At 37.8% G+C, this 18,060-nt stretch overlaps 2 protein-coding genes and 1 non-coding gene across 4 annotated transcripts; 2 read left to right on the top strand and 1 right to left on the bottom strand.

The window, feature by feature from the left end:
• Nucleotides 1–89: 89 nt before the first annotated feature.
• On the bottom strand, nucleotides 90–9,389 carry LOC107035526 (ubiquitin carboxyl-terminal hydrolase 36). Of its 2 annotated transcripts, none has more exons than XM_015252993.1 (4): nucleotides 9,163–9,389; nucleotides 4,716–6,730; nucleotides 3,515–3,648; nucleotides 90–2,452 (listed from the first exon to the last, which is right to left on the bottom strand). In XM_015252993.1, exons 2-4 carry the CDS (start codon nucleotides 6,689–6,691, stop codon nucleotides 2,112–2,114), a joined length of 2,451 nt encoding a protein of 816 aa, XP_015108479.1. In that variant the 5' UTR covers nucleotides 6,692–6,730; nucleotides 9,163–9,389; the 3' UTR covers nucleotides 90–2,111. The 2 variants fall into 2 exon arrangements, with proteins under 2 accessions (XP_015108479.1, XP_015108480.1); XM_015252994.1 differs by lacking the exon at nucleotides 9,163–9,389 and adding an exon at nucleotides 8,981–9,152.
• Nucleotides 9,390–9,989: 600 nt separating this feature from the next.
• Nucleotides 9,990–10,061, top strand: Trnaq-uug. The gene has a single exon. It is a non-coding gene; the product is annotated as a tRNA-Gln (tRNA).
• An 849-nt stretch (nucleotides 10,062–10,910) lies between these two features.
• Nucleotides 10,911–14,035, top strand: LOC107035500 (2-(3-amino-3-carboxypropyl)histidine synthase subunit 1). The gene is made up of 5 exons (XM_015252934.1): nucleotides 10,911–11,077; nucleotides 11,175–11,500; nucleotides 11,870–12,177; nucleotides 12,543–12,926; nucleotides 13,753–14,035. Exons 2-5 carry the CDS (start codon nucleotides 11,188–11,190, stop codon nucleotides 13,978–13,980), a joined length of 1,233 nt encoding a protein of 410 aa, XP_015108420.1. The 5' UTR covers nucleotides 10,911–11,077; nucleotides 11,175–11,187; the 3' UTR covers nucleotides 13,981–14,035.
• Nucleotides 14,036–18,060: the final 4,025 nt, after the last annotated feature.

Genomic DNA, 18,060 nt, shown 5'->3' with positions numbered 1-18,060 from the left:
ACACCAGATTAAATAATTATACAAACGTGTGTTGAAGGAGAGACGGAGTATCTCGACATACATAAATCAATTCTAGTGGCAATGTTCCATTAATTTTTTCATTAGAAATCGAGTGGTGGAACAGGATAAGTCGATTTCCCTTCAGGAAAAAGCAGTTTTTGCTGAAAATCCAAAAAAGATGGCAAAATTTTCGTTCAGACCTTTTTTGTAGCTGAGAAAACTCCCTACAAAAAAGTTCTCATGAAATTTGCCCCATATCTGACAGATTCCGAGATATCAACGAAAAACTTTCCCCAGAAAAAAAGTTACGAATGAAACCATTCAACTTTACTTTCAGTTTATAGTGAATATCTCCAGATCCAATAGAGATACCGAAATTATCATTCCGACCTTTTTTGTAGCTGAGAAAATTCTCTACAAAAAATCTCTAGACGAAAATGTTCCCGTCTCCCTCAGATCGAAATATATCAGACAAAAACTGATCCAGAAAAAAAACGATTCGTCCCATTCCATCACTGCATTCTCAAATTTATTTCTTTTAAATAAAATGTGTCACTCATTCACAAATTCCTAGTCGTTTACAATTAATTACGCAGCCCCTATACTTAATATAACATTTTTGTCGCATTTTATTAATTTTTTTGGCTAGTATTAATTCGTAGAATAGTAAAACGAGGTAATGATTTATTAAATGTGCACACCGAGGGCAATCAATATTGATACTGGGTACATAGGAAAAATATTACAAATTGACGTTGGGGGATTATAGTTATCCCCCGGTGTACATCAACATCCCATCTCTTCACGATTCGTTTAGCGCGCCCTTTACCAAGTGTAAAAGGCCTTAAAATTACATTTTCTCTCATTTTTTTAGTAATTTACAGCTATCGTTACACTAGGAATAATCATTATTTCCCTTAATATTTGCTTTTATAAATTTTTTTATTATAATTACTTAGTCATTAATGCTGAAAGCGCCTATAGGCATTTAACGCTTCAGTAAACGCTGGGGATTAACAAAAATGAAAATAATAATGAGTTCAATTGTGAACCGCTTTGAAATTAACTCTCTTCGTAATTAACTGTAAAATGAGGCTCTAATGGGGGGATAATGATGAAATACGTCAAGTGAAAATATTATTTCCCCTTTATTCTCGTATGTGAGACGAAAATTCAGGTTTAATTCAACTCATTATTCATTAATTAATTGTATCGTACGTAGAAACGAATGTAAAAATTGTATATTCAGTTCTGTTTGTGGGCTTCATTCGATAAAAGCCTAGGGTTTATTCTGTATCAAAGGGGCATGATTCTGCAGAATTAAATTGTTAGTGAATTAGGACGGATTAACGTGTTAATATGCTTTTTCATTTATTTATCAAAGTGTCTAGCCTTCCAGGAACTTCTTCATTAATGGCAAATTGAGTCTTTCATTTCTTACAGTAGTGCAGAGTCGCAAATATGGAAAATAGTGTGAAATTAAATTGAGTGGTAGAGAAGAAGAATATTTCAAAGCAATCATTAGTGCATTATTTTGCGGATATCTTCGAGGGGATGAAGTTTATCAAAAAATGTCAGAAGAACTTTATTGTGGAAAATTTCATGATCTACAAAAAAGATCTTGTAACATTTTTTGATAAACCTAATGGTTTTGAAGATATTCGCAAATTAATCGATACAAAATTTCCCAATTGCTAAAACACGAGTGAAAAGTCTTTTGTGAACAGGTGCGAGGGGACGAGGTTTATCGAAAAATGTCAGAAGACAATTTTTGTGCAGAATTTAATAATATACAAAAAAGTTTCAGTGACATTTTTCGATAATTCTGATAGTTTGGTAGATATTCACAAAATAGTAAAATCAATTTCGAATTAAACTTCTCCTCTGCCACTTCACAAATGAGAGAAAATAATGTTTAAACATTTTCAGAATAATTAAGACCCACTGAGGACCAAAACAGTCATCCCCCCCCCCTGAGGTAAACAATCATCACCCCAATAAAAAATGCAATGCCTAATTCTCAGATTAAATATTGCTCGAGAATGAAATAAAATCATTCCCCATTACGTTTTATCTCTCATTAACAGTTAAATTCCCCTAATTCTATCATTCTATCTACGTTGCCAGTGATCGCGGTTGTGTCCGTGATATCGGTAATGCTGTCTGTAATTACCACCGTGACGTGGACGATTGTGGCTGGAAGTGTTGTAGTAATTTCGTCGGTGGTAAGATCCATTGCTAGGTCGATTCCACGTTTTACCATTCTGATACTCTTGAAAGGGATTGTAGCCAGGGTTTGATCTGCCCTCGTACTCACGATGATTCTTCAATTTCTTGGTTCTACCTCTGTCCATCTCCTCGTCGTCTGGGTCGTGATGACGTTTGCGCTCCTCTCGCCTCTCGGTGTCAACCTCACGCTCCAGGTGAGATCTGTTGCCGTTCCAATTCGTAACTGTTGGAAGAGAGAAAAAAAAATTGAAAAAAAAAGTCTGAAACGCTTTCTTGTTTTGGGCGAATGATGTCTTTTAGTTGTTTTGCAATTTATGGTTTTTAGAGTTGATTGTTTGTGGGTGTGGGCGAATAGACAGTTAAAAATCTACTAAAACGGTTTCTAATGGGCTAATGTGACAATTAATAACAGGAATTAGACAAAAATGTTTGTTTTCCACAATTATGAAATTTAAAAAAATCTATGAAGTTTTCATATTTTGGAAAAATGGCAGGAGAAACAATATTCAATGATGCTTTTCGTGGAGTTGATAGTTATTGAGATGAATAAATAGTTGAGAAACTACCAAGAAATTTTGCAATTTGATTGTCGCAGGAACTAGTGGCTTTAGGAGGAATTATCAAAAGAACTTTTCTGTAGATCATGAAATTTCTCTTCAAAAAATTTTTTTTTTACAAAACCCATTCAGTAAGTAGATAATTCCTCTATTCTCGAATTGGAAAAAAAATCATGTTTTTAAAATTTTTCTTTCATTTTTTGCTTCTAATTTCAACTAGAAATTTGCTAAGACCCGAAAACAAATTTTATACGAAAAAACATGTTGATTTTCCACAGAAAATGTCTCTCGATATTTACCAACTATAAAATAACTAACAAATGAATGAAAAAAACAAAAAAATAATTTATACATTTTGTTCTGCTTTCTAATTTAAACTAATAATCTTCTAATAAATGAAAAACACATTGACAGGTGTCAATAATCCACCACCATGGAATATATATTTTGATTAAAATTTCCATTCTCAATAAAAGCAGAAGACAAATTGAATGTTTGAAACATAATTTTAAAGAAAAAGGAATTAATGCTTCAGGGAATCCAAACTCCCCGTGTTTTTCTACCCCACTGATTGGATAATTTCGAAGGAATTGATTTATCAGTAATCCTCGAATCACGTGCAGATATCTCACGACATGCGCTACAGCGATGAGTCGATTGTGTTGTTGAACTAACGCGTCTTGAGGATTCATTTTCATTTTTAATTGCTGTTTTTTTCATGTACTGACCCGATGAGCTTCCATATCCACGATGTGACATTTTCAGAAGATGTGACACTGTCTCCGAGCGATTTGTACCGTTGAAATTCCGGGGAGCAGCGGCACTCGGTGCTGATGTATGATTTGATTTTCTACTCTCTTCCCTGAAAAAAAAAAATCATTCAATTAATAATTTTACAATTGTGCAATTCTTAATAAAATGATCAAATGTAGGAAGAAATGTCAAGTGAACGTTTTTTCTGAATTATTAAATTCTGAATGAAGAATGTCCCTTGACATTTACTATGATTTTATTTTTTTTAAACAGAAAAACCAAACAAAAAAAAACAAAAATTTGAGTACGTATATTACTAAAACATTTAGATAGATTAGGGAGGGTAAACAGGTCAATTTCTGGACGATTTCAAATTGCATTGAATATTCCATAAATAAAATAAAAATTCTACTGATTATTTCACCTTTCAATAATATTACTCACGTATAATCATGTGGTCAATTATTTTTTCTATTGATCTACATTTAATAAGTAAGAAAAAAATATGGCCCAGTCGTCTAGAAATTAGGGGTTTCGGCTGCAATCAACTATTTCTTAATTTAATTAGTCTTTGTTTTGTTATTTTCACTTCAAATAATTTTTTTCTGCCAATTAAAACATTCTTGAAGGTACGGAAGTTGTTATATCCCCATTTAGATGATTCTTTTATTTTAGATTCTACCATGAAATTTGAATTTCCCTTAACCGTCCAGCAACTGGCCTGTTCACTCTAGTCTACTAATTTTATAATATGAGCAATATAAATAATCCTTGCCGTCATAAGTAGTATTTTCAACTGTTCATCTTATTAATTTCATTATTACACTTCATTTTGATTTCAGTAGCGAAGTGGTAAAACGGTACAAGTCAATTTTCTCGGAATCTAAGGGAGATAGCCAAATTTTTGTTACAACCTTTTTTGTAGAGCCGATTAAGAGCTACAAGAAATGTCATAACGAAAATTTCGTTATCTCGCTTAGATTCGGAAATATTCCTCAAAAACTCAACTGGGAGATGAGTCGACTCAAACCATTTGACTACTTCTCGCTACTGATTTAATCTGATCCTGTAATTGGCCGCGTGCTATTGGGTCTGTATGAAAATGAAAATGAAACTGAAAATGGAATCAACCAATCAATAATAATAGCTAAGTAAATACCCCAAATGAATACGAACTTGTTATCAGTAACGGACCATCCATTGGGTGTAGCCCCCGAAGTAGGTGATGGTGTATCCTTGGTGACCTCCCATCCATTGATGCTGCTGGCAGCCTTAGTGAGAACCCTCTCCTCCGTGTGAACCCTGATGGGGCACCACTTCTCCTTTCCATTCTCCACCCTCTCCCCCTTTCCATTCTGCTTGGGACTGGTCCTCCCATTCTGCCCCACAGGGCTCATAGCCTTCTCCCTCTTGGCCTCCTTGACCACAGGAATAGCCTTCTCCTTCACCTCCTTAACTTTGGTAGCACCCCCATTGACCCCTTTACCGGAAGCATTGACACCATTTTTTCCACAAGTCTCGTCCTCATCGCTGGAGCCATCATATGGCACAAGACTGCTTCCACTCAAGACCTTTCCATTCTTAATGTGAACCACAAGCCTCGGCTGGCTCTTCTCCACCATCTTCGGTGGCAACTGTGGCCCGATGAACTGACTCTTCTGAGCATTCGCCTTCTGCGGCAACTGAGGCCCTATAATCGGACTTGCGTCCTTCTTAACCCCATTCATACCGTTTATAATCCCCGATGTCGAGGGCTTGGGGCTCATCGCCTTGACGCCATTTCCATTCCCATTCGTTATACCCTTGACAACATTCAACCCATTCACCTTCGGCTGAGGGCTCGGCAGTTTACTCGACTGTGGCTCCATCTCAAAGATCATTATGTACGCATTAGTGCTCAATACATTAGTAAGATTAATGGATCTAACGCATGAGTCGTCGAACGAGTAATACTGTCCCGTTGACACCTGTGCAACAGCCGTGTAATGACCGCAATTGACAGAGGGGCCCATGTGGGTGACCATCGACATGAGTTTGTAATTGAGCTTTCTCGGGGATTCCCCGGGTTCCCTCCACAAGTAGGGGCCCATGTCGACAGTCTGTTTGAAGCCAATGTGCCGGGATATCTTGCCCCCCATAACACTGAACCTCTTCAGCTGAACGCAGAGGACTTTGGGGGGTCTTTCTAAACTGAATTGCTTGGTGGCAGGGACTCTTCGTTTGCAAGCCTCACATTTGTAGTCATTGTTGTCAAGCTGTTCTTTGCTGAAGTAGCTTGTCAGTGCCTCGTCGAGGGAGTTTGCTTTTCTAATGTCAACTAGAAGATCCTGAAAGTGCTGGAATGTCGTAGATACGTGACGACACTGGAGACACTTGACTTCGGTTCTTATGTAACCACCGAATATCTGATTGATGGGTGTTGTCTCCTTGGAGTAGGAGTCGAGTTTGAGGGCTTTGTGACGGGACAAGTAGGCCCTCTCCATTCCTTCCAAGAGATATCTCAAGAACTCGTGAGCGTCCTCTTGCTGACCAGGCACCATTGTTCTGCATATTAGTTTTAGCTTGTTGTAGATGTAAAAAGGTTTTATGGCGTTGCCGGATTTTTCGTGGCTGAATTGTAATGTCTTTGACATTGCGCAGGTAAGGCACTCACCTCCAGCCTCGTTATGATCGCATTTTGAGGTGTGATGTGGATCGGATAGCAGCCAGTTGACCAGGGCTGGCACGTGGAACAGGGCTTGCAGGGTGCTGTTTAGGTAGCATGTATTGCCGACATTGTACATGCCAGAGCCCACGGGGAGGGTGCCCTTCCAGCCGAGGGTTATCTTGCTGGGCTGGTAGAGGATTGTCGTGGGCTCTGGTAAGGAGGGACCCGTTCGTTTGGGCTCTTGAGGCTTCTTTGAGGCTTGCTCTTTTGGCTTTGACGAGTCTGGGGGATCTGGTGGGAGGCTTAGGACTATGTACTTGGCTTTTAGGTGGTCCAGGACCTTTGATTGGTAGCCATCGGCCTCCTCGTAATCAATTTCTGTTTGGAGGATGCGAGAGGCATTGCTCGCGAGGGAGACGGCTATGTCGTCGGGGGATTTTGTTTGCATGTCCAGCGAGTGCCGGAGGGCTGAGGTGACTGGGTCACACACACTTACCGCTGGCATTGCTTAGTTGGGGTGCATTTAACGGAGGTGATGACGATTCTGGAATGTAGAGAGAATGGTGGGGGGATTATTGAGACTGCGGGGAGATTTTGAGTTGATGGAAAATTTTCATGAGTGACGAGGGTTTTGTTGGTTAATGTCTGAGGAATTGGCGATGCGATTTGCAGTAAATCCTCAAGTCCGGCGGACATACCGCATATGCATGTCTCTTTTCAAAGTTAAATATTTCCGAAAATATTGAACTTTACGAGTTTGTGCAAAGTCTGATGTGAAGACTAATCGCTTGACTTTGATTACTCGTATTTTATATATTTTTTGGACTATTGGAAGTTAGTGAATTGCGGTGCTATTTAGCACAGGGGGAGATTAGTCGCAATCGATCCCGTTTCATTGAGGATTAAAGATCATTAAGGAAAAAGAGGAAGAGGGAAATGGCGCGATTCAGATGAATTTGGGGGCATTTTGAAGATTGTGAAAGAGTCTTCAGAATGACGTGTGACTCATTAAATTTGACTCTCGCGATCCTAAAATGCTGACGATTAAAAGAGATTCGGTTTACTTTAGTATGTCGTTTCGGTTTGAAGGGGAGTTTTTAATAAATATCTTAAAATGTGAGGGAGATTTTTTATCGGTTTGTATTTTAGGTAATTATAAAAATGTCGTTTGTTGAAAATTTTAGGGAAAAATCAATTATGAAATGAGTGAAATTTACGTTTTTAAGATCTTGAGATAATGAAAACTGGAATGAATTTTTAATAGGCTACTATTACTATTCATAACACTAATTACTTATGAATGGCCACCGATCGTCTCAGACATCGTCCACAATTTCAAGACCCGATAATCACGAATCATCAATTATGAGAATAAAATTCTTTTCAGTAATTCAGTCTCCCAACGATTCTAGTCCTAATGACACCAAAAAAGCCTATAAATCACAATAAATTAAGACTTTGGACATTTCCTGAAGTAACCAAACAGCGCTAAGCATTCATTTGTTATCATCCCCACCACCAATCATTCATAACAAATAAAATCCGGAAAATTTCCAACGCCTTCAAGAACCCAAAAATATTTCCAAAAATCATGAGACTAATCATAAACTTTTAATTGATAAAGTCCCACCCCCCTCTCCAGGGCAATCAAGGCCACATGCTCATCGATTATGACCACGAGCTCATGCCTATTCATAACCAGAAAACAATCCCATGTATTCGCAACGAATCAGGCATCGATATTTAACACAAAAATCAAATTTCGTATTCAGAATATTCCCGCGGGCTTTAGAAAAAACAATTATAAACATCTAGTTTTATTTACTAAAAAATCATAACAAAAACTGAATTATGAAACGAATGAAAATTGTCATCACGCCTTTAAAAATCCAAAAAAAATCCCAAAAATTAGTTGATCTGAAATATTCAGAATAATCCCGCGGCCTTTAGAAAAGTAATTACAAAAATCTCTTTTACTTGACATTCTCAGCAAAAATTGAATTATGAAACGATTGAAATTGAAGTTTTATTTTTCAGAAAATTAAACTTTGAATGACTTTTTAATAAGCTACTATCAGCAATCAAAACATTGATAAGTCATGAGTTGCAACTGATCATCAGTGACAAAATAATATTTCTTATTCAGAATAATTCCGCGGGCTTTGGAAAAAGCAATTATAAAAATGTTTTTTTACTGAAAATTCTTAACAAAAACTTAATTATAAAACAAGTTGCAGTTTTCGTGTTTTTTAGGTAAAAAAAATCTGAATGACACTTTAATAATCTACTATTAACAATCAACATTGATAAATCATAAATTGCCAGCGATCGTCTGCCACAAAAATAAAAAAATCCCAAAAATCGTGAGTCCAATTCCCCACCAAATCCGTCGGAGCCTAATCACGAATTTTTAATTGATAAAGTCCCTCCCCCACCCCGGCGGGAATCAAGGCCACATGCTCATCGATTATGACCACCAGCTCATGCCTATTCACAACCAGAAAACAATCCCACGTATTCGCAACAAATTAGGCATCGATATTTAATAGTTTAATTGACTCTCGACTAGAAGAATTTGCGGTGCACGCGGTGACCCAAACGCAAGTCACATTGTTTACTTCGGCGGTGTAACATGCATATAACACGCGGCAATAAAAAATTATTCGGGTGTACTTGAGTGGAGCATATCGCAGTCCTCCCAGCGGAGGTGTTGATTGTGGAAAAAATTGTGTAATTTTTGCGGTTAAATTGATGAATGAGTGAGTCGTTTGTAATAGGTAATTGTTGAATTAACCTGAACTATTCAGGATAATCCCGCGTGATTGCAACAGACGGGATAATGAGCCTCGGGCGCGTGTCTCTCCCACTGGCAATCAAACGTCCCAACATTTTCGTTTCTCCGTCATGACCTGACGAGAGGTGATTCCAACATTTTTTAGCGGCAATTCACCGCATTTTCGGGCCCTTAACACTCACCTAATAACGCATTCAATTCACTAGTATCATTGACAACACTGTTTGCACTCATTCATCGTAATCCCGGAATTTGTTGAACACACACTGACATTTTTTTTTTTAATTTGCTTGATTGTTCTTGGGGGTAGAAAATGTAAGTCGAGACTTTTTCGAGGGCTTTTGGGTGACCGTGGTTATTTAGCACGCGAAAAACGAGGTGCCTCGCTTACACCATGATGGCAGCCATCTTTCGGACTTATCCGGCTTTCGGGACACCGGAGAGGGCACGAGTCAAATCAAGCACTTGAGCAGTTTCGTTTGTCGGTGTTTCCGGTTTTCAAATAGTATATTTCGTCATTGGGCTGAAAAAAAATTTTTCATCACGCTGTGACGAAAAGTGGACTTTTAGGCAATTTCCGCCACATTGTGATAAAATAGTATATTTCGTTACGAGTGCGGAATATAATCCCATGAGCCGAAAAACACTTTTCCCACGAGTATCGAACAATATTTTTCATCACAATGCGTGAAAAGGGACGTTGTAGGCACGCGAAGCGTGCCTAATAAGTTACTTTTTCGCACAGCGTGATGAAATATACTATTCTGGCGAATATGAGGTATATTGAGAGTATAGAGTCATATGAGTCAGAATAGTATATTTCGTAACGAGTGCGGAAAAGAGTTTTTTGGCTCGTGGGAGGTTTATAGCACGAGCCGAAGGCGAGAAAATCCATCCGAAAGTGGAAAAGACCATTTCGGCGGAATGATTCCATGAAATTACGAATAACAATCTCTCGTTTTATTAACATAAGAATAATATCGATTTAATTTTCAAAAATTGCGAAAACGGTCCCATGGTGTAATGGTTAGCACTCTGGACTTTGAATCCAGCGATCCGAGTTCAAATCTCGGTGGGACCTGTATGAACTCCTTTTTTTTGTTATCGAGTTCGGGGAACAATCAACTTGGCGGGATCGCCCTTAAAGTACTGAGAAATTCCGTTGGGCCATATGAGTGATTGCTGATTGGGTAGGGATTTATGGACACGGAAGGGAAGAAAAAAGTGTAAACATTGGTTGTTTATAAAAGGGAACACTACGGTAGCGACATCTCTTGCCACTCCATCGCGAAGTGATAAAACAGTGTGATATCTTCGGTTTTTGGTGAATATCTCGGAATCTATGCGGGATAGTGGAAAAATGATAAGGACCTTTTTTGTAGGGCCGAATGAGAGCGACAAAAAAGGTCATGAGAAGTTTTCCTCTATCTCCTTTATATTCCGAGATTTTTGACGAAATTCATCCTGAAGTTGATTGAGCTGAACTTGTTTCTTCTGAAGTCAAGTTTTTGCTAAAAATCTCAGGATCTAATAGAATTAGCGAAAAACTCCTCATAACCTTTTTTGAAGAGCGGAATGAGGGCTACAAAAAAGGTCATTAGGAATTTTTCGCTATCTCCCCTAGGTTCAGAGATTTTTGCTAAAACTCATCCAGAAATCGATAGTAGTTTCGCTTGCACTTCATTCTTTGCTGAAAATCTCAGGATCTAATAGAATTAGCGAAAAATTCATAATGACCTTTTTTGTAGAGCAGAATGCGGGGTACAAAAAAGTTCCTCAGGAGTTTTTCGATATCTCGTTTATATCTCGAGATATCCACCAAAAACCATTCCAACTAATCCTGTTTTACCCTTAATCCTTGATTTCGACGCCTCTCGCAGGATTGCTCCGTCAGATGACGCCGTAAAGCAATTCCCACATCATAAATAAACAGTGGAAAGTGTGAAGAAAACCTCGAAGATCATCAATTTTTGCGATTTTTAAAGTGATAACGAACATTGAACCCAAGAAATTATTGATATTCATGACCACAAGTGGAACTTGATCGACTCCTTCGCTCATCAACGCCTCCACACAGCTCTAGATCAATTAACCAAGGTGAGAATTATTCCCAGAAACAATTTTTGCCTAATTTCGAGGGTCATTGGACGCTTTCCAACAATTACCACGTGTTTTCCCTTGAAATTCTCCCCAGGAAATCATCGATAATGAGCACTGAGGAGAGTTCTGTGGTCGTTGTGAAGGCCAAACCCGTGAGGAAGGTCTTCAAGGCTCCTGTGAGGCTCAACAAAATACCCCAGGAACTCCTGAATGATCCTCTGTTGAATGCAGCCGCAGCTGCACTCCCCCAGAATTACAATTTCGAGATTCATAAGACCATTTGGAGGATCAGGGAGACCAAGGCCAGGAGGGTAGCTCTACAAATGCCCGAAGGACTATTGTTGTATGCAACTACCATTGCGGATATTATTGAGGACTTCACAGAGGCCGAGACTGTCATCATGGGTGACGTGACTTATGGTAAATGAAGAGGGATTCGTTCGTTTTTATTTAATTTATTTATTCATCTACATTTGATTTTTTTTTCATTTTTGCTTCACTGTTGAATCCATGGACTTCAATCTTGTTTCCAAATGTGGGTATTGTTGGGGCCTATCCATCGACATTAATTAAAATTTAATTCATGCGTTAATTTTTAGAATTTTTAGTGATTTCCAGACAAAAATATCTCTAAAAGTTCGTTCATTCATTAATTCATTCACTCAATATTTTTACATTCGAGGAATGAATCACATAAAACAATATTACATGATCAATTTTCATTTTTTTAATGTCGAAAATAATGCAAATGCTGTGAAATTATAAAGAGATTAATTTGACAAATTCCAGGTGCCTGTTGTGTCGATGATTATTCGGCGCGAGCCCTGAACATTGACCTTCTGATCCACTACGGGCACTCGTGCCTCATCCCCATCGATCAGACCGCTGGGATCAAAGTCCTCTACATATTCGTGGATATTAAGATCGATACTGCGCACTGCATTGATTGCCTGCAAGCCACTCTCCCAGTGATCACGAAAATAGCGCTTGTGAGCACGATTCAGTTCGCAGGAACACTCCAGGCGATCGCCAGGGAGATGAGGAATGCAGGGTACGAGACGACTGTGCCCCAGAGCAAGCCGTTGAGCCCTGGAGAGGTGAATAATCTTGATGGATTCACATCTGTTCACACTTGGGGTTTTATTAATGGGTTCTGCCAATGAGAGACATCTGATGATGACGGAGTCATCTCGGTGATGAGTGACTGTGGGCGAAGGTATCGCATGAATTCTTTTTGTTGGGAATTTTTTCAAATACTGAAAATGTCTTCAACTTTTCCATTACTTTCTGCAAAATTTTTTAGGGTTTTTAACGGAAATTATGAACTTGGTTGTTCTTTATTAATGGATTCTTCAATTCGACAGATCTGATAATGATGGAATCATTTCGGTGATGAATTACCCCTCCACTCTTGAATTACCATACACCCATATTTAGCACTTAATTATTTTTCCTCTCGAAGATTCTAGGCTGCACAGCCCCACAAATCCGTTGTGCAGACGCCCTCATCTACATTGGAGACGGTAGATTCCACCTGGAGGCAGCGATGATAGCGAATCCAAGGCTGAGGGCCTTCAGGTACGATCCTTACGACAAAAAACTCACAGAAGAGTTTTACGATCACGAGCAGATGAGAATTGTCCGGCAGAATGCCATAGAAAGGGCCAAAAATTCAGAAACCATTGGATTGGTTCTTGGAACGCTGGGCAGACAGGGAAATCCTGCGGTTCTGAAGGTTCTGGAGAGGCGAATCAATGCTCTTGGGAAGAAGAACGTCAACATTCTTTTGTCAGAAATATTCCCGGATAAAATTGCCATGTTCGATCATGTTGATTCCTTCATTCAGGTAATTAACATCTTATTATTCCACTTTTTTAATATCTCCAATATATTCTGAATTATTGACGAAATTTGTGGTGAACGAAAACCTATTTCATCTCTACTTGAATTTAAAAAACGCTCATAGTAGTCTGTTAAAGTTATTTTTTAATCCCTAGATGAAATTAAGGTCTTAGGATGAATTAATCCCTTTTATTTTTTTATTCGCATGTTAATTGTTGAATTATCTCAATAACAAGTGATTTTTCAAAAAAATATCAGAGAAAATTTTTTGTAGAGAATTTAATCCTGAAGAACAAAGTTCTTCACAAAAATTCTGCTATCTTCATTATATTCCGAGTTATTTATGAAAAACTTATGGTGATTCAGAACGTCTTTCATCTCGTCTTAAAACTAAAAAAACGTCTTGATCATCTATTAAAGTTCATATTGATGGATAAAATTCTCCCTAAGGACCTTTTATGGACCTCTAAATCTTTCCTAAAACAAGATCTGAAATAATATGGAACTATGGAAGTAATATAGCACAAATAGCATTAAAATTCATCTCGAGATGAAACGGCTCATTTCATTTTTCAACTTCACAAGTTAATTCTTGATTTATCTCAACAACGAGTGGTTTCACAGAAAAATGTCAGAAAACATTTTTTGTAGAAAATTCAATCCTCGAAAAAAAAGTTTCTCATATAAATTTTGCTATCTCCACTATATCTCGAGTTATATTATTATTTAAAACTACAGGTGATGTGAAAATCCTCTCGTCTCACTGATTTCACGTTCAAATCGATAGGAACTGACAGCTAATTTGTGTTGATTTATTCCTTCATATTCAGATTGCATGTCCACGGCTGAGTATAGACTGGGGCACGGCCTTTCAGAAGCCATTTCTCACTCCATACGAGGGCGCTGTGTCACTAAATCTATCGAAATACGAGCAAGACAAACCCTACCCCATGGACTTTTACGCATCTGCTTCTCTCGGCCCATGGACACCCAATCACAAGCCGAATGATCTCGAGAAGCAGAGTAACGCCTGTTGTGGAAAATGTAAGGATAAATAATATTTTAATTATTCATTTTAAACGAATGCTTTATTGGAAATAAAGAAAACCTGATTTTGACAAAATTAAAAATGAAGAAAATAGATTTTATTCGACATTTCAACCTCAACCTGATTCCAGACATCGGCATAATCATAATTTTGAATTACAGTTGGGGGAGAGTCGGGCAAAATGGAACGTTTCGTGATCTCCTCTAATTGTCAATATTTTCACTTCTCAATGAAGATATTGACAATTGAAAAACGTCTCAATACGTCTCATTTTGCCCGCCCCTCCCCTAAATTTTGAATAAGTGAATTGCCAGTATTACTGGTCAATTTTTTAATTATTAGATTAACCATCAATTTAAATATTCAAATTCTGAAATATTTTATCAACCTTCAATTTAAGGCCCAGGTGGATTATCTTTCGAACGTTATCTCGATTGTTTTTTCATCTTCACGATGTAAAATATATCACAATTTCCATTGGATTTTAGATCCCGCAGAAGTCCCTAAAAATTATTATTATACAATCAAAGAAAATAGAAAAAAACTGAACATTTTCAAAGAGCGTTTTTAATAGATTAGATTAGATTAGATTAGATTAAGAAATAAGTCCGATAGAGAGGAAATAGTGAATGGATAATTTACCATGGTAACTAACGATCTGACAGCCATTGACTACTGCGACAAATGACGACCTAACAGCCATTAGATACATCAAATTATTAATTTGCAATTTCCTTTCTATTGAGTTTATTTCCCAATATTAGTCAAAAACGCTCTTTGAAAATGTTCAGCTTCATTTCAACGTTTTTTTTTATTGTACAATTATATGGAGATCATTTCTGATTATCAAAATAAAAGAATAACAATCAAGATCACGTTCGAAAGATAATCCCCCCGGACCTTAAATATTCAAATTTCGAATTATTTTATCAACCAATAATTGAGAAATTTAAATTATCAAATATTATATCATTTTTCAAATTTTAATGAAGATAGGTAAATCTTAATTATTGTAAGTTCCAACTTCTCATAATATTACTGAAGTAATGATTGATGCCCATTTATGCCTGATTTTTTAGAAGTCTGTGTATTTTGAATCCATGTGCGGTAATTTCAAATACCCGATGCATTAGAAGTTGTGGTGGAATCTATGGGAAATTGTACTTTGATTGAAATTTCCGATCGTTTGAATTTCTAGGGTTTTGAGGATTCAAATGAGAGGTAAATTGGGGGAAAATTGAGGAAATTTCGTTCTGAATGTTGAGAAAATGAAGGGAATTTTCTATAAATAATAAATGAACAATTAGTTTTCCATCATAAAAATCATTTGTTCGGAATCACAACAAATTTATTCATGTTACGAATTTTACCAGAAATCTATTTCATGCCTAAAAAAAAGGTTTCCGAAAGGTTAAACAATTTCAATTATTTATTTATAAACAACGAGTGTTTAAAACAATAATTCTGTGCAAACTGTAATTTGCATGATTTTGTTTAAATTTTTCTCTCAATTCAATTGACAAATTTGATGATTTAAAATGGCTGAATCTATACCGTAGTCTGTACAAAACTGTAAAAGACACTGGGATATCCTGAAAATCATCAACGTCGAAATATCTCGGCGGAAAACTCCCTCGTGAATATTCTCCCATCGCAACGTAGTCTGCAAAATCTTAAATTTATGTAAGAAACTAGACAAATCGTTTCTGCTCAGTCGAACATACTCTCAATAACTCTGTTATTGACGTATGAAAATGAGCGCTGTGATTTGCATAACCGGAAAAATCGATTCCGCCAGTACAAAATTGCGAGAATTCCGCAGCTAAACCACAAACTCACAACAGTTACCAGCGCGCCCCAATCCCTCTCTGATCAGACGCGATGAAAAAAACCCTCGATCCATCGATCGTCCACTGGATCAATCCAATTAATCAAAGAAAATTGCTCACTGATGAGAAAAAGAATACATTTCGCTCTCGCCGAGGGCCTCCGAAGCCCTAGATTCGATCGAGCCTCCCATGGACATGATTTCCACTGTTAATTCGAACGATCCACCCACAGCATATTCAACTAATCAGTATTCCAACTACTCGAGACCCTCGGCCACCCTTCCAACACATAATCAAAGGCTCCATCATCACGCATCCCCCCCCCACCCCGTTTCCCAGAAAGATTTGCTTCATCATCGCAAATAATGGAACGAGCCATTAAATATTTGTCCTGTCAACTCCCCGTCTCGTTAATTATCGCATTATCTCGTTGATGAATGATCTCAGGAGAAAATTAAAGAGACACATCTGTTGGAAATTTTCTCCCCGGCAAAAAATGTCACTTGGCATTTACTCGTTAAATCTCTCGTTATCAAGATAATTCCATTTTTATGGAGAGTGATATATTTTACGACTCCGCTGGAGGAATAAAAAGCCCCGAGGAGAATGAAAAATCCTCTCATTGTTATTGAAATCATCTGATCCCTCTTGATCCTCATTCTTCGCTGGGGGGGAATTATTATTGCAACCCAAGTGTCAACGAATTCGTATCTTATTTCGTTGTAGAGCATTAAAAAACCAACGCACATGCTCCACTCATTTCTCCTCTCACTCGGGGGGTTTTTTTATTCCGTGTATTTATTTTTCCTATTTTTTTTATCTCCATCTCTGGTGACACCCCCTGCTGCAGTGCCACACGGTTGGTGGTGGTAGCCAACGATAATGGAAGGGTCTCCGCGTGGGCGAATTACGTCATACGCCCACCTGTAGCCCGCCTCACGCATTGAACTTCGGTTGTGCTGGACCATCTAACGGGTGGTACGTTAGTTGTGAAACGAGATGAATTTTCGAGAGCGATTGGATGGGGGGATTGTGGACTTGTTTGGTTTTTAGTAATGGGTTCGGCAATCAGAGACATCTGATTATGACGGAATTATCTGGAGGATGAGGAAGTAATTTCCTCACACTGTTAAAATTTTTTGTCTGAATTTTCCGTGTCAAATTCCGGAAATTTTTATTGTGTTCATATTCCACTGAAATTTCAGAAAATGTTGTCATTGAAAAATCAAATATTCCAATATTAATATATAAAATATTCAAATATTAATAGATAGGTATATTTATATATTTGAATGATCTGGAAATCAATAAAATTTAAGGGTTCATTTCAGTAGTGAAGCGGTAAACCGGGTTAAGTCGATTTTTACTATTGGCTAGTTTTTGACGAATATCTCGGAATCTAAAAGAGATAGAAAGATTTTTGTCATGACCTTTTTTGTAGAGCCAATAGAGCGTTATAAAAAAAGTCATGAGAAAAATTTTGCTATCTCTCTTAGATTCCGAGATATTCAGCAAAAACTGGGCTAATAGTGAAAATCGACTTAACTCGGTTTATCGTTTCACTACTGATTTGTTGTCTGTGATTATTAGATAGTCGAAACGATAAACTACTATCCCTTGTTTCGCATAAAACAAAGATTTTTCGGGAGCCTAATACGTATGGGAGTATCGAATAACGGAGTAGTGCTAGAAATGACATTTCTTGCGAGAATGAAATTTTTTTTCAACTACTAAATCTATTTTAGCGACAAAAATTTTTCATTCCGGCGCACTCTCTGCATGTTTGGCACATAAAAATCCTTTTTTGATAATTTTCAAAAAACTATTTTCCTGGCACAAGGGAGACTTGTTTGAGAACTTTGTCGTTTTTCTCTCAGCGTAGTTTACCACTTCGCTACAGAATTGGGAGGGATCAATCAGAAACCTCACCTGTGCCACGATTTCACCCTTTGCAAATAGCATTCCCCGCCCCTCGGAGCCATCCCCCATTCTCACCCTACCCTCTCCATTTTTTCTCCACTCTATTTATCATCCACTCTCATCTGATGTAGTTGACATGCAGAGGAGGACAAGATCAAATGCTAATGAATACCGTTGAGCTAAAGATTTTTCATAGGAACGAGGGGTAGGAAATGGAAATTTGTGGCGTAACTCGAGTTGAAAAGCGCCACTCGTTGGATTTCGAAATTGTCCAGGGGGAGGGAAAAGGCGGCGCCGACCGCACCCCGGCGTCGCGACGTCAGTCGTCGTTCTAACGTGGC

This window comes from Diachasma alloeum, unplaced genomic scaffold (genome assembly GCF_001412515.2).
Source record: "Diachasma alloeum isolate Michigan unplaced genomic scaffold, Dall2.0 Dall_scaffold_00198, whole genome shotgun sequence".
NCBI classification, from domain to species: Eukaryota; Metazoa; Arthropoda; class Insecta; order Hymenoptera; family Braconidae; genus Diachasma; species Diachasma alloeum.
This window is presented reverse-complemented; position numbering and strand designations above follow the sequence as displayed.